The 17,460-nt window shown below is 37.9% G+C and overlaps 2 protein-coding genes across 4 annotated transcripts in view; one reads left to right on the top strand and one right to left on the bottom strand.

The window, feature by feature from the left end:
* Positions 1–17,460, top strand: part of DHFR (dihydrofolate reductase) — a 638,672-nt gene that overhangs the window by 533,432 nt on the left and 87,780 nt on the right. The gene's annotated exons all lie outside the window — the stretch shown is intronic.
* Positions 1–17,460, bottom strand: part of MSH3 (mutS homolog 3) — a 118,296-nt gene that overhangs the window by 34,030 nt on the left and 66,806 nt on the right. For all 3 annotated transcript variants that reach the window (XM_069776951.1, XM_069776950.1, XM_069776949.1), the window contains exons 14-17: positions 9,563–9,750; positions 5,879–6,047; positions 2,345–2,409; positions 920–1,036 (exon numbers count right to left, since the gene is read on the bottom strand). In XM_069776951.1, coding sequence (XP_069633052.1) covers positions 920–1,036; positions 2,345–2,409; positions 5,879–6,047; positions 9,563–9,750 — 539 coding nt within the window. The remainder of the gene's footprint in view (positions 1–919; positions 1,037–2,344; positions 2,410–5,878; positions 6,048–9,562; positions 9,751–17,460) is intronic.

The raw sequence follows: 17,460 nt of genomic DNA, 5'->3' as shown, positions 1-17,460 counted from the left end.
TTAAGTTTTTGCAGTGGGGAAAAAAGCACAAGTGAAAGCGAGCCAATTATCATTGCATGACATGAGGGATAATTTCAGTGGGTCTGTAACTCATAGAAGTAAAAAAATAATTGATAACCAGACACCTGAAAAATTAAAGGTATTCAGAAATTTGAGAAATATTTTTTAAACTCCCATTTTAAAGATCCTTTGGCTAAATAGTCAAATAACTCCATTCAAAATTCTGATCTGAGACAAACAGATCTTCCGAGCCAGTTGTGAGGGACAGTAACACTCCCACTACTTTCCAGCAAACAGACACACAGTCAGTCGCAGGGTTAGCGTACAAAATATAGGGCTATGGAGAATCACACTCAAGCAACTGCCCAAACATCCTGAACATTCCTAACTCAAAAACTGTAAGTAACACTGCAATTGTACTTAATTTATTATTGCTTTTTTAGTAATAGCACACTCAACAGTGAAGCCATAGTCTATTTCAATTAATATTAAATGTGAATTTGGTTAGTTTGTATAATAAATTCGTTTTTCAATTCACTTACATTGCACTTCAATAATAAACCTACTGGATTCAGTTTCATTCATTTACAATCAGTTGTACTTTCAGGTTCTTAATGCTATGATATTAGTTTCAAATTTTGAGAACCACCTTATACATTTAATGGTGTATTTTCATCAGAATTTTAAAATCTAGAGACATCACTGCTGGTCTCGGGACGCAGTCTGCAAAGGTCTTGCCTTCAAATGCTTTAAATTGAAGAACACTGTTTTAATTGACTATCTTTAAAGTTGTTATGGGCAACATAATTGAATTATCAACTTTTTTTTTTAAAGATAAACATTTTTTTCCTGTTCTTACAGCAAAAATAAAATAAAATACATAACAATGATAAAAACTGACTCTATTTTGTAAACTCACTCTAAAAAATTTAGCCATTCAGCACTGCAGTCAAGGACTAGCTGCTCCCGGAGCTGGTTCAGATGTCTGTAATTTTCTATAATAAAAGGAGAGTGGAAACGGCTGACAGCTTTTGTGCTGGAAGAGAGAGAAAAGCCAAATAGGATATCAAGGTTACTAAGCAATCAGTTACACCATCCACATGCAAAATTGGACTACTTCTCTTATTCTCTGTGAGCCTTGAAAATGGATGTTAAAAAACATATTCTTTTATTGTGGTACCAAACTCTATTGATTCCAGTGATCTTTATTGTGAATAAAGTGATCGGTGACCGCACCACTGCCTATTCAGAAGGCTTTCGAAATGTTTTTCACAATGTAGCGTGTATCACTGAAGTTTATATATTTCACAAAATTCTGTTCAGCAATACACTGCACAAATGGATGACTCTTCAGTGACTGACTGCACATACAATGAACTCCAAGAAAAAAATTTCACTTTACAGAGCAAAACTTTGTGATAAGCCTGCAATAAACTTCGTAGATCTTGCTAGTTTCCATTTATTTTAAGGAATCACTTTGGCATTCCCAGGCATTCTTTTACAAAATCCAGATTAGCTGTAATTTGTTCTTCATTATCTTAATTCTGGCTAATCTGTGCACTTTTAATACTGAATTCTTGCATAAATGAACAGAACATCACTTCAGAGTTCACCTTGATTATGCCTATTTCTGGTGTGAGATGTCTGTGCACACATTATACACCAGGCCTTGTGGAGAATTCAGCATTTACATGGACTCTACACATCATAACATTAAGGTATTCAACCTGTTTAAGTAATAAAACAAATGACTGAAAAGAAAAAAGTCAGCTACATAATTCAGTCCATCTCTGTTTCACCTACTGGAAAAAGTATCCAAAACTATCTAAAATCATGCTTATATAACACTAAGTACCAAAGCAAGCAAAGCTTGTCTGTATGAATAAGTAAAATGACATTTTAAATACACTGAGTTTATTGAGATGCACAGACAGGTATTTGCCCAGCTACCTTTACCTTTCTGAATAAACTAAGAACAATCAAAATTCTATGAAAGATTTGTATGTACAAACTACGGGCACAACTGAATCAAGACCATAGTTTTGACACCAGTACATGTACTTTGAAAGATTAAGCAAGTAATATAGTGCACTAAGGATCTACCATGTAAAAAGAAGCGTTTTAATAACTCAATTTTTTTCAGTTTGGTTTTGTTTGCTTTTAAGCAAAACTTATTATGGGCAGTAAATTAACATAACAATTTTTTTTGGTTCGTTTTCAGTTTAAAAAGAAAAAACAAACACATGGAGCAATGAGAACGTGTACGTAATTAATTGTAATACCAAAATACCACTTTTTTTCTTAAATATTAAAATCGAACAAACTTCAAAGACATTTTACATACCTACTAACCATAACCCAGTCAGATGGCACAGATGATTTATGGGAATTCTTGACTTCTATCATAAACTAAAACAAACAGAAATGTAGTATCATGACAAGTTAGGAAGACTACAGAACCACAGTCATCATATATCAAGAAATCTGCATGCATCAAAGGAAAACCATACTCAGCCTGAAGAAACTGAGCAGACCAGAAGCTAACGTTCTTTTTCCCCCAGAAGTGAGAGTTATAACACACACGTTTTCTGCCAAAAGAGCAACTCCTATCTTGAGCTGTTCTTGTGCCCTACCACGTTGCTGCCCCATCTCTGTCCTTCTATTCCTCCATCCCCTAACACACTCTCCTCACCTCACTCTTATCAAGCCAAAACCAGACTAAAGCTAGTAAGTCTTGCTTACCTGCTCCTGACCGGGCCTTGTAGAGAATTCAGCATTAACATGCACTCTACACTATATACCACCTGTACTGAGGCTACTCCTTATCAGCGAGGTGTGCCTTCCTGCCTAGGGATCAGTGATTCATACCGAGCCATAGTTACCTGTAACAGGTCACAGACAAGAGCTCAAAATCTCAAGTGCTAGCACTGTATCTACAGTGCCTTGCTTCAAGTTTGTATCAGCTTAGGGTCAGAAAGGGAAGGAACAGGGGAAACCAGTAGTAGTGGCAAGAGGTTCAGCGCACTGAAATTTACACAATGTGTTTATTGCAGTATTTTATATGATTCATGTTGGTTATCTTTGTACCATTAGCCTGAGGTCCTAGATGTCAAAGAATTCAGGCATTCTTAAATAAAAGAATTCAGTTGGAAAATGAATTTCTAGCAGAGATTAGATTAACCCAGAATCTGATCACCTTTACAGAAAACCATGAGACTCTCATCTGACAAAGCTTTTCCATTACAGTTAGTACGATTTAGATAAAAGCTTCCACACCTCACCAGAATAGCCAGCAATCATCTTCAAGTACAAACAAGAATAATAATCCTAACATGAGCACAAGACTCCAGCAAAGATGAAGTGCACTAGTTCTTAGTTCACCTAAGACACTTTTAAAATATTTGGTACTGTAGAAACCCTGAAATTGCATAATACACACAAGACAGACTGAATATGGGTAGAAGCAGAGATCTGCAAAGATTTGAAAATGAGCCAACTGCTCCTGCCACTAGTGGCATTGCTGATGTGCTGGTATTACAGTTTTTTCTAAAGTTCATCTCAAAACAATTAAACATGCTGTGTTTATGAAAGGAAGACAGAAAATAGTACCACATTTATGTCTATGCTGGATGCCTACACAAACTCAAAACAGCCTAAATTAACACAGCCAGTTCAATTGCCTGGTTTGCGGCTAGTGAGAAACAAGCAGAGAGGTTGCAATCTTCTTCAAAACAACAAAAGCATTTGCTTTTTCGTCCTTTTATTCTTAGCCCTATTAAATAAATAATTGCAGTATTAAATAAACTGGGACCAAAGCACTGCTTATGCAATGCAAGAAGCAAATACTTGCCAAATGCAGCAATTTCTCTCTAAATCCTGCCTGAAACAAATAGCAATGCTATCACTATCTGGAGAGCTTTCTGTCCTGTTTAGTGCACACTACGAATTACGTTAGAGGTCTAGAAACAAAAAGGTAAGATAGATACAGGTGTAACCTTATATCTTGGAAAAGGTATGTGTCAACTGGATCTTCATCTGAACTCTAACAGGAACTTAACAAATATAAGTTAACACACAGTGGGCTGACTCTGAAAATCTAACCATGTATTCATAATCATGGGTTTGGGGGCACACATGGCAGAGTAAATAGTTTGACACCCCCCGCCCAAGAAGGCTTGTTCCCTGAACAGATGTTCAGAGTAGGGAGATATGTAAAAAAAGCTTCCTGGCAGCTTCTCTCTTTCAGAACTAGCAAACCATGAACCTGTTTCTGCCCAGGTCTGTGTGAAGAAGCATTTGAATGCTACATCTATAAGAGTGCTACAAGAACTTAAGAAGAATATACCATATAGATCTGAGGAAGAAAGAGCTTAACTCAAAGAGACTCTTGTTATGCCTATGCTCTGCTCCTCCCTTACAATTCCTTTTCCATTACTTCCATTCCTTTAGTGTCTTTCCTCACTGACCACCTTCTCTAATCCTTCCTCTACTGCCTCTTTTGATGTCTACAAAACACCCATACCAGATGTAATTAAAGAATAGCTATCTCTAACCTCTGCAGCTCCTTTCATGAATATACAAAATAGATCTTTTTGTCTGCAATGGTTTCTGAGCCTTCCCCTGCTACAAAGGCCTCCTCTCCTAAATGTGTGTGTAGTGACTGGTGGTTTCTGAAACTCTCCTGTCCAGTTCACATCTGATTACTTCCTCAGATGCTCTCCTCTCTCTGATTAATTCTTCTCTTTGCCTTTCCTTCACACATGTGTCATCATCCACCTCTTCATCCACCCTCTCTGAGAGAAACCTTTCAAATCCTGGCTCATCCCTTCCTCACACAATAGTCAGACGCACTCTTCCATGTTTCCTCTTGGACTTCAGCATCCATGCTGACAGCCTACCCAGCTCTTCAGCCAAGTTTCCTCTTCTCAGCTTCACCATCAAAAGAAATATCCATCCGAGGTCTTTATCAAATGCTGCTATCTCTAACTCATCCCTTCTCACATTCTCTCTCACTTTCAGCATTGCCTGTCCGCTCCCTGCTCTGTCTCTTGGGTCTTCCTCAGCTTCCTAGGTCCTCACCTTTCTCTCCTTCCTAGGTGACAGGGGGCTGCTTCCAGCTCCTTCCCTCCCTATCCTCACTGATTCATCTCTTTTACTCCCAACTCTCCTTCAGTTTCCTAACTCTCTTCTTTTCCCAATTTTCTGTGGAGTTCTCCCCAGCCTTCCTACTCTCAGTTCCCAAAGGACAATGCTGAACAGTGCTACCTTAGTGCTCCTTCCAGCTCCCCCCCAGATCTGGCAGGATCTGTCATCTCTTTGTTCTTGCACTGAACTTCTCAGCTTGCTGGAGCATGGCCTGCCCACACTTGCACAGCAACTAGCAAAAAAAAGCTCCAGTCCGCAACAACCGTTTCTAAGAATTAAAAGTAAAATAACATTTATCATTCTTTAATACTGTTCCTCTGCTCTCCCGTCTTTCAAATTACAGTCTTAATCAGTACTTACAAATCATTTTACCATTCTTCAAATTAACCTAATGCTATGCTTCCTGGTTCTCTGAGAATATTTCAGCACTTAATAGCCGCATAATTAACCTCGGACATATGCAAGTGTTTTTACATATACAGAAGAGCAAAGCATTACTGAACAAAATTCAACTGTGCTAAAATGTTTTTATTATTTAAATCAGTAAAGTAATTGACAACAAATTAAAAAGTGGCACTATGACAAAACTGTTCTTTAAAGTTGTACAAAAGGTTATAGTCAAATGACCTCATCAAGTATCATACTAAATGAAGGGAGCTCTAGTTAAGTCTGACTTTTAAGTTATTTTCTAGACAAGAAAGGGTACAGTCATACAGAATAGATAGCATATTACCTCTTGACCAGAAACTGTAACATACTCTGCAGAAGGATTCTTAATCTGTTTACGAATGTCCAGCAGATGCAATTGGATTTTAGAAAGCACATCCAGGATCTCCTCCTTTCTCTTTCTGATGACAGGGAAGTCTGTAAGGTCCTTGAACAATTGGGTTTTATCTCCAGTCCTATCCAGAAGAAGCATAGGATAAAATAACAGTAAAATACAAAGATACGTTCTCCAGTTCTACTGGCTACATCCATATTTTTATTAGTTATTCTCATTTGGTTTAACACTAGCTTTATTCCTCTCTAAATACAGCTTTTCTGTTACTTGGCCATAGTACAGCACATTTACTGAAAGCTGCCATACACACTACATAAATAGAAAGGCACTTTGTATATGCACTCTAAGAGGCCACACCAAGTTACGCCCCCCAATGTATTCAAAACCAATCTATTCCTGTTCCTTTCTACTCTATCATACTATGCTCCTTCTTCCATACCAAACCCTGCTGACTCGTTTTTTTTGTTGTCTCTGAATATGCATCCTGCAGCTTTCTGTTTGCTCTCCCTTGGTCGAGCAGAGCAAGAAAAGGAAGCACAAGAAAGATCATTCCCTTCTGTCTCAATTCATAAATCTGGCATGCAATTGCTGCCCCAACCTGGAGCATCCCAAGTGCCAACAATATCTTTGTCATGATTAAGTGTGAAGCTTTAGATAATTGCTGCATAATGTGAACACAGATTTTTGACATATTTAGAATTTGGCCATATTTGTGCAGATTTTAATGAGGAATGCAAAGAAAAATCCCTCCCATGAGGCCTTCATCAAAGCAGGATGTCATTAGGAATTTCTCAGAGTAGCTTTCTTCTTTTCTCAAGAAAAGATTAACCAGAGCATTTTTTAATACATGCAAAACAATGCTCTTTTCTAGTCTCACTGTCAGAAAATGACAGAATTGTTTTGGCTGCACTATCTCAGCTCAGGATTGAAACCTGAAACAGACAATGCCATTCAAATGTTTAAAATTGGGAAGCTGAACAACCTATTAAAAATATGGTTGTCATAAAAAAAATCAAAAATTCAACTTATCCTAATAAGTATCAGGCAAACAATAGAAAGCAGGGCAATCAGCCCTAAGTTAACTGGAATACACATTTGTATTTCAGAGCAAATACAAAACTGTACCAGTTAATTACATAATTACCCTGAAATCTAATATTTGGAGAGCAAGTAATTAGCAAACTGAAAGTAATAAAACTTAGAAGTAATAAAAGTCTAATATTCTCTCTACTCCGATACCCCCTTGCCTGAGAATGAAACTACAACTGGAGCCAGTGACCAGACAGGTAACACAAAGCTGTGCTTTGATTTTGCATTACATGGATGCAGTTATTATATAAGTGACAGTAAAAATACCATTTTAAAATACAATACTAATTTTTAGAAATGATTTTGTGCTGATTAGACGTGTTTCCATGGGAATGCAAGGAAAAAAAGATAGCTAGTAGCCAGCAGCTGATTGTGAAGACTGTCACTGCTATGCGATACCTACCAAAAATTTAAAACTTGACAGTTTAAGAAAACCCACAAAACCCCAAATCTCGAACTCCCCCTAAAAACCCTGGAGGATAGAGATACTTTTGAAAACCACTACAGGATTTTATCCACATAATAAAATTAACACATGATACAGTATACTTAACGTGTGGCAAGTGTGTGCACATATGCATATGAGTAGTCACAATGATTTCAATGAAAGAAAGGTTTTTGAGTACAAAGAATATTGCCATACAAGTTTGAGATATATAAGGGCCAAAAGGTAAGTTATTTTAGTCATCTTGAATAAATGCAAATAAAATACATGCATTCTGCAGATCAATGATGGTATCTTCTACCTACACTGTTATATCTTATTTTTGAATACTATTCTAGCCATCATCAATACAGTGACAGAAAAACCCCGTATTTTAAACCTACCTACAGTAAACCTGGTACAATTAAGATACAGTCTGTTTTCTCATAACCTGCCACAACTATAACTGGATACGATGCATCAGTAGAAATCTCATAATCCCACCTGTCCAATGGGCATAGCAAATCCTGCTACCCTTCTCAACTTCTAAATTTACATACCATGCATCTGTCTCTAATTCAGAAGCAAATAAAAGTAAGTTCTAGGCTTTAATTCTTAAATTTTCTTTAATTTCAAGTCTCGGAGAAATATAAAGAAGATTTTTATAAATAAGTTTGATGTTTATTTTTAGTCTGTTTTGAAAATAAAAGATCAAGACTATGCTCCCCCAGTATAACTACACATTAAATTATGTACCATATCTTTTATCAAAGAATCTCTAGTTATATCACAGTCAAGTGTATCTCATAATATTACACATGAGGAAAAGTTCAAAGTTAAATGAAACTTGCTTATAGCAGGGAAGTTTAGGATGATCTGGATATAAAGCTGGATGATACTCATTTTTTGTTCAGAATGTCCTCTCAACCTGTTGTGTAAACAAAAACAACACTGAAAAGAGACCAAAAACTTGCAGAGTCAAGTGCTCAGAAAGGTTGCTTGTGCAAGCCAGACAGGCTGCCTCTGTGCCTAGTAGCATGAGAGAACCTTTTTTAGAAGATTTTATACTGCTTTTTTTTTCTGAAAGACAGTGACCTTTACTGGTCACAAGGTATTATCCTAAATCCTGGCCTCTGAGAGGTTTTTTTACACATCCCTCCCCTACTGAACTCATGTTCTTGCTTTACTATTCTGCATCTTAAGACTCCTGCTACCTTCTTCCTCTCGTTAAAACTAGGATCTAGGGGTAACAATGGAGGCAGCAGTTCTTCAGAAGAAACATATATAACAAATTCTTTAAAGACACTCTCCCTTATAATGCATATTCATTCCAATTCAGCATCTTCTTCCTTTGTCTACCATTTTTTTCTTGGACCAACGAAGGACAGAATTAAGATACAAAAGGGCAGACAGCCTCCTTCCTTCCAGGTCACCTCTCCAAGACTGCAGGAACACAATTGCAGGGAAAAGCCTGATCACACCCAGAGCCTAAGGTAGGTGCTCGTTCAGTCATTCTCTAGAGGGAGTCCACAAACAGGGCACTAACCCCAGAAATGCTCTGATGGGGTGCAAGTCACACAGGCTACATGGAATCTTGAGAGCTATTAAACTTTATATTCTCTGTCATTAGTAAGTATGTAAAGAGATTTTTTAAAAAGCATAGGGGGCACTCAAAGCTCTGATGAATTTTCACAAAAATAGTAAAAGGCATACTCCTGAAAGCAGAGCAGCCACTCTGCTGAAGGTCAAGTCTCTCTTCAAAAGGAATAGCTTCTCTATTTAAAAAAATAATTTAAAAGTTGTTAAACAAATTAACATGAGCAAAACATATTTTGCTCTAAATTCATTCCCCCAAACAGCTGAATAACTTTCAAAAAATTATTCAGCCTGAGGCAGACACCTACTAGGCAAAATATTTGCTTAGTTTAACTTTAAAAAAAGAATATAAGCTGTAGAAAACAACCACCTCTGCTTTAACTATAAGCAACCTGTAGACATGTAAATATAAACCCCCAAATATAAAACTACAGTATATTAAAATAAGATGCATAATTCGCATAAGTGAATACATTTAGTCAGAAAGCCTATGAGGCATGTAAGATTCATCTATTTTCTCTACTTACTTGGCTGCTTCTTCATTAAGGATCTTTAAATAATGTTTTACTGGGGAGAGAAGTTCTGGGATTTCCAATAGTGCATTTTGTAATAGAGGCGTTTTCACATGAGAATGTATGACTGGAACAAGAGCTTGAATTTCCAAGTCCAGACGAGACAGGGTGCTGACTATCAAGAAGAACTCTTGGGTTGAGCACTGAGAAGGGAAGCAATGTCTAAATCATTACAATGTATTATATTTTCATTAAATCCTACAGGTTCTTTTGCTTTTTGAAAATGAGACAGAATAAAATTAAAATGTATGTACTGTAACACAGCTGCATAATCTTATCACATGCAAAAGATTAAAAAAGCATACTAATTGTTTCAAGCATTGTCATTAGGAATCAGTCAAGAGCTGATTTCCGTTATTCCTGTTGCTGGATGGAGATGTGTAACATATGCAGTAGACAAATAGCAGAAAAATGGGCCAATAATGTGCAAACAGAAAAAAAGCAGGTTGGATAATTTTATGAGCACCACAACTTGTCCATAAGGGCTTGTGAATCCGTGTGTGTTGTTATCTGAATCCCCAGGCTGCTGTTTTGGCAAGAGAGGGTTTGGAAAGACAAGGTCAGGTGCAGACAGGGAGAGTCTTGGAAGAAGTACACAGGAAAGTAAAGAAAAAAAACCCACAGAAAGAGAAAACCAGCAGTCACTGTTTAAAGTTTGTGTAGCTTTTGCCAGCTTCAGCCTCCGGCTGGTTACTCTGAGGTCTATCTGATGAGAAGACTAAGAAGAACGCACTAACCCAAGTCTTTGTTTTATATCCTCTCCTCACCCCAGAGTTATGAAAGAGATTCTTCTATCTTTTTCAGTCAGTTAGCCAGGGTATCATCAAAAGGGAATCTCCCAGATTGGAGCCAATAGCACACAGCACTTTCAGAGCTTGCTTCATGATATCCACAGAGTTGGAGCGTGTTGGTTTCCTTAAAGCAGCTTCTCACCAAAAGCAGTGACTTGAAAGAGCAAAACTCCTCTCTTGTTAACCATTAATTTTACTTCTGATGTAGCTCAAATATTTTGCTGTTAGATTCTAGAGGCTCTTCAGTGTTAACATAGTTTGTTACCTTTAGCTCATTTTCAAGAATTAGCCATCAGGGTCAGGATTTTGCAAGCAGTTAACAATCCTAACAAAACAATTCGCCTCCTGCCACACTCCTAATCCCCCCCCACTCAGTTGTCCCATTCAACTCTCAGTCACCCAAAGTACTCATGCTCCACCTGCAGGTAATAGCAATTCTGAAGTGGTCTTTACAGAAGTAAGTTTGCATTTTGCTACACCACATTTGTATACCGAATGGAAACCCAGTCCTATGAGACACTTAATGCCTTCAAACCCTGCTGAATTCAGTGGCACTGCAGGTCATTTCCATTTCAGAACGTTTGAAAAAAGTTGTCCATAAATAATTATGCTGATATTTTTTCACATTTTACTGATCTGTAGAAACATTCCTTCTTCGGTCTTCTGAACTTCTCCCATCAGTCAACTGACACCACTGAAAAAACCACTTTATTTTCCTCACCTGAGGATGCAAGAAAGGCAATAGGATATAGTGAATGCTTCTACCATAATATTCTTTGTATGCCGCATCCTTCTCTTCCTACATTTTTTCTCTCTCCTACTCAGGCAACATACAGTCTAGAATTTAATTTCTGGTCAGTATTTTGTGGTGATCAGTACAACATTGATTACAGAACATGTAGGCTTCAGTGAATCACTATTTCATAAAACATGTCTACATTTTTTGTTATCCCTTCTCTTTCAATTTCTCCCCAGAGATAAATTTTTCTTTCTTTCCTTCCCACACCCATATGCAAGAACTAAGACATTTATCTCATCTATTACACTGTAGTTATTTCTCCCAAATAACTTCTGTACCCAGACACAGAAGCAAGTATTAACAAAAATGCTGGGCTGGAAAAGAACATTTCTCTCTGTCCCCACATATGTAAACCCTAAAGTAAGTTTGCTCTGTAATGCCTACTAGCCCTTCAGAACATGAAGGCCATCTAAACTGAACCTTCTGAAAACCACAAAAAATAAATTAAGGTACAGTCCAGTTACAGCCTTAGCCCTCTTCTCATTAAATACATGTCACTGCTGTGACCAGTGATGGGAGAGTGGCCTCCATGCTGTATAAACATGGAATAAAGATACATCTAAACCTGCAGCCTTGGCAATTTACTATGGACACTGGAAGTTGTACATGACTGACTAAGGCTAGCAAGAAAATAATTTATAAGGTTACTTGCTGTGTTCACTGATTTGCTGTATCATAAAGACTATATTAAACAAAAATCAAAGAAAAATCATTCCTAGACATTTAAAATGCATTCCATCACATGAGTAAGTAAATGTAACTGAAGATATCTTAAAGCCAGTATCTGTTAGATAGTTGGAGAGTTCCAACTAACCTGAAGCATGGCTGTGTGCTGAAGAATTGCACTTGTCATACCAAACAGGCAAGGTTGGTAGATATTTGACTAAAGGAATATGCAGTTTAACCAAGGTATTTCATGACATTCGGGAAGGCCAGAGAGATTACATGCTGAATGCTGCTGGAAAACCTAAGTTCTTCTTTGTTTCAGATCCATGGACGTTAGAGATAGAAGAGACCCATTAGGTGGTGTCCTGGTTTCAGCTGGGATAGAGTTAATTTTCTTTCTAGCAGCTGGTATAATGTTGTGTTTTGGATTTAGTATGAGAAGAATATTGATAACACACTGATGACTTCAGTTGCTGCTAAGTAGTCTTTGTACTAAGTCAGGGATATTTCAGCTTCTGATGCCCAGCCAGCAAGAAGGCTGGAGGGGCACAAGAAGTTGGGAGGGGACACAGCCAGGACAGCTGACCCCAACTGGCCAAAGGGGTATTCCACACGGTGTGATGCCATGCCCAGTGTATACACCAAGGAGGGTAGATTGCTGCTTAGGAACTAACTGGGCATTGGTCAGTGAGCAACTGCATTGTGAAGCACTTGTTTTGTATATTCCAATTCCTTTATTATTATTATTGTAATTTTATTAACATTATTATTGTCTTCCTTTGTGTCCTATTAAACTGTCTTTATCTCAACCCACAAGTTTTACTTCCCCCCCTTCCCCCCCTGATTTTCTCCCCCATCCCACTCGGGGGGGGGGGCGGGAGTGAGCAAGCGGCTGCGTGGTGCTTAGTTGCTGCCTGGCGTTAAACCACGACAGGTGGTTTCCCTGCAACTGCTCAATTTTTCTCCATGAGTTTTCTTTTTGTCTGTTCTCAGGCCCTTATATTCCAAGAAACTATGTGCTTACCACTTCCTTTCAGAAACTAATCCATAAAGCGATAAGTATCACCATGTAAAAGTTTTATCAGATAGCCTAGATTTCCCTTCCATTAAATTAATCCCAATATCTCTAGTTTTACTCTTTTGTATTGCACTAACTCAACTCCTTCTTTGCTGTTAACACCCTTCAAGTATCTCTAAATCTTCTGTTCTCCTTTAATCATCAACTTAACCAAACCATAATCTTTTAATCTTTCTTCATAAACAAACCATTATTCAGCCTCATGAAAACTTTACTTCTCCCCTGCACTTGCTGCAATTTATCAACATCTTTCTGATAATGCGGAACTTACTTATTTTATCTTGTAAAAGCTCTGACAACAAAATAAAACAAAACAATAAAGCAGTAAATCTGTCAATGGCATTTGAAGTCAAAGCACAAAGGAAAGCTCTGAAAGACTAAACAAATGATAAATCCAGGCTTGGACTCAAAGTCAAAGTAAAATACAGTATGACTGACTGCATCATCATCATCAACCCTGAAGCAGATAAAGGATAAAATTCTGCAAGACTTCCCTTGACTACAAAATGTACTCAAGGAGGCAAAGGCTGAAAGCCCTGCCACACGAACTTGCAAAGTAGGTCCCTGACAGACAGCATCAAGTGATTCATAGAAGAACAATGTCCAAAAGAAGAATGAACAAATATGGACACTATGAAATACATCAGTTGAACAGGTGGTGTTTGGTTGTTTTTTTTAATTATTCTTTAAAAATAGGAACAAAATAGGGACTTAATTTAGTACACTATCTATATGGGGGTGGGAAAAGCAAAAGATTTGAAGAATACATATGAACACCTGCCTGTGGTGTTCTTCAATAAGGGTGGTGAGGCTGGTGAAGGTGAGGCTTCAGTAAAGGGAGGAAGCTAGATTTCAAGGCAGTGTCACCTATAAAGGTATCGGGGGGGGAACTCAACCAACCTTGATCATGTACAAGACACTGTAAACAACCCTGAAAGTTATAATGAGATTTCTCAAAGAATGCTTAATGAACATGCTGAAGATTCTTACAGCAACTCTGATAGCCTACACACCATCATAGTCATCTAATGAGTTAAAACCTATTTGATTCTACTGTGAGCTACAGTCTACAGTACCTTTGGAGAATGGGAAATTCAACATGCTTTACTGCAACCAACTTTGTTAAACACAGCATTCCCAAGAAAGAGGGTGAACATACCCCTTTTGTGCTTGTTCAGAGTATTACTGTTTCCCCTGGCTTGATTTTAGTAACACTGCAGGGCTTTGCATCTAAAATGTAATGGCTGCACCACAGAAATTATTTACTAAGCAAACAGATAACTTGGAACAAATGCATAAAAGTAACTCCGAAAATCTGGGCTCCATTAAAGTGGGACTGATTCTACTTAAATCCTAAGTAACATTACAAAAGATATATAACTGTGTTATAAATTAGAAGCATTTAAAATACAGTAAAAATGGTTTACATAAAGCAGGATTAATAGTCTTGCATACACTGAAGACTCTCACAAGCTTATTCAATGCTATTTTTGAAGTCTAATTTTGAAATGCTGTCAATGATAGCTACAGCTTCTATGGCACTAGAAAAATAACCTCAGAGTTGACAGTGATGCCAAACAATAGTTTCAACCAGCAGTTTATCAAACTGTATTGAAAATAGTATGGCTGCCACTGAGAAGAATCCACGAAACATCCACAGCAGTATGCCAGATGTAACAGCCTTTCAACAACACTGAAAGCAATTTAGCCCTGTTTGCATTAGTGAAATTGTTTCCAACAGATCTATAAGGGAGCCACAGAGACCCACAGCTGACAGCCATTGACCAATCAAAAGCATTTCAAATAAAAAAAATGGGAGTTGAAATGCAGCATACATTTATCACTCCTTTCAAACTGTAACAGCTACCTTTATGGTTTTAGTATAGTGAGCATACTATTTTTGTTTTAGGAAAAATGAGGTATTTAATTTTAAGGTTACTATGTCCCCTTGTTATGACATTATTTATATTAATCAGCTTAACAGGGAACAATTTGCTCAAATCAGCATTTAGTATTGCAAATCTAAAAATATCTGTGATGCAAATTCTTTAAAAGATTAAAAGTACAGTATATACAAGATGTGCATACTGCTACCTTAGAAGAAAAAATGTAAAAAACATAAGATGTGTTAGCTGAAGTCAACAATATATTATGCTATGGGGAGAATTTATTTTAATCATTCTATACAAACAATAATTTCCTTGGCACATATAACAGGTATTGCTTTAATAAGAGGAAAAAAATCAGAAACACAACAATTTTCTCTGAATCTTCTGAAAATCACACCATATTCAATGAAGTATCAAATGTACCTTCCAGGGAAGGGCACATTTTCAGCATCATTCTGGTTGACAAGCTTATGTGAAAGATTTTAAACACTTAGCACCCAGCTGAGCAGCACCCTTCTCCTCTGAGGAGTCTGAGCATGACAGTGAAGTAGTGACGTACTCACTAGAAAACTGAAAGGCAAATCCCACAGGGAGGCTGTAGGCAGTGAAGGAGCAAATACCCCCCTTGTAGCAACTGCCTACTTTATTTTGCACAGGTGAGCAGCCTGGTAAGTGGGCAGCAAATTTTTAGACACTGATTCAGAATTGAACAGGTTTTCCCAACTGCAGCAACTTGTGAGGAGCTCCAAACGAGGGAGAGCCTACAGCTGAAGTTAAGAGCAGAACAAACTGAAATGACATTTTGCTACACACCCTGGTATGGTTTGATTATTGACCTCACTCCTTCTGTAGGAATTCAGTGAAGCAGCTTCACTTTAATGTGTTCTGCAAATTCAATGACCATTTGTTATGATTCCTGTCCACTTTGGTGACTGAGCTTTAGTCAAAAAATAATGTTTATTGAGCAAAGGGTACAAATAAGATAAACATTTATGCATCAAGCCTGTATAAATATTTATCTTATGAAACACACTGCATGAAACCAGGCATGCAACCAGCAAGCGCCATCAGGATGGCCCTGCAGGACACATTTCTAAAAGTACTGATGGCATGTTTACTCTGTACTGGTTTTCAGAGTGACTCAAGTATAGGTCTCTGACTGCTCTCTTGCCATTCTGTGCACCCCAAGGCAAGGCTAAGCAGTCATCACTTTAACTGAGACAAAAAAAGTAGGGTCCTGCCATTCATATTTCCCACTGCCGTGAGATGGAGATCACAAAAAGAAATGCACATGGTCTAACTTTTGTTCTATTATTTGGTGGGTCTCTCCAGGGGCTAGAGGGCATAGCTGAACTGGTTATGGAAAACATCGAACCAATGTGTCTTCCAGCAAGACCTAATTCTGCATCAGCTCCAGGCACTATTAAGACAAAACTCTTGACAATTCCCTGTCTCTCAGTTTCCCTTCGAAGTCAGCTTCTGAATGCTACCAACAACTCTTCAAACAGTTCATCTCCAGCCATCCTTCTCTTGCCATGGAGAAGGGTGAGGCCATTCTGCTGTTGACAGTGTTTCTGCCTGGCAAGATGTCAGGTGCTGGAGCTGCAGGAACTGAGAAGAACAACCAGTCCTTGTATTAATTCCACTCGCCATAGCAACAGTAACATTGCTCTTGTCTCCTTAACTATTCCTATAGTCCTTTTTCAGGCTGGAGCAAACTTGGAGCTGGTAATATGACCCCCAAGGTAATACCTAATTCCTACTACAAGAATGCTGTTCTAATTCCAGTTTGCTCGTACCTGGGGGTAGATCAGCAAACACTTTTGGTGGTCTGGGTTTGGGGTAATGAGAACTTGTTGAGGGTCAGATTAACAATTGCCAATTTGAATGATGCTACCAGATAAGAATCACTAGCAGATTTAGTAAAAAAAAAAAAATAAAAAATTAACAGTCAGACCAGGAAAATATACAATGATGTCATTTACCAGAAGAGTTCCCATAAGAATGCTTTGCCTTGTAAAGTCAGTCCCAAACCAGACCATTGTTTTGCCTTAAATTTTTTTCTGTCTCCTCTTGAGGTTACTGGTGCAAAGTGCATTGCACAATAAAAGTTCTGCAGTGGCTGATATGAATGAAAGATGTTTGAAACAACTGAGACAATCCAGCTGTCTCTGTACACTTCAGAGGTCTCCCTTCATGAAACATACCTCCTCAAATACTAACGTCACTGAAATCTAAAGGGCCTGAAGGATTAAATACTTGTTACATTGACCTGTTTTTCCTGCAGTTAACACTGAATTAACAAGCACATTCCTTCAGTTAAGCCACCAGTGCACTCCACTCACAGTTTGGGATCCCTTAACGGGAATGAAATTGCAGGGAACCTCATGTTGAGCATGTGGAGATGGACATCTGGAATTAACAGAACTGGAAAGGCTCCTACAGTGGGAACTGAAATGGCAGCATTGACTGGGTATTTTGAAAAAACCCCAAATATTCAAGAAAACCAGTAAATGCTCTTGAGTATGTATCTGCTTTGTAGGGACCTTTCTTCAGACTTTATTCACTGTCTGTCTAGACTGCAGAATCTGTTTCCCAGAGTCTGCTTTTGATTCTTTATTCAAAACAGT

Source organism: Haliaeetus albicilla, chromosome Z, assembly GCF_947461875.1.
Source record: "Haliaeetus albicilla chromosome Z, bHalAlb1.1, whole genome shotgun sequence".
Lineage (NCBI taxonomy): Eukaryota > Metazoa > Chordata > Aves > Accipitriformes > Accipitridae > Haliaeetus > Haliaeetus albicilla.
Note: the sequence above shows the minus strand (reverse complement) of the source record. Positions and strands in the feature narration are given on the sequence as shown.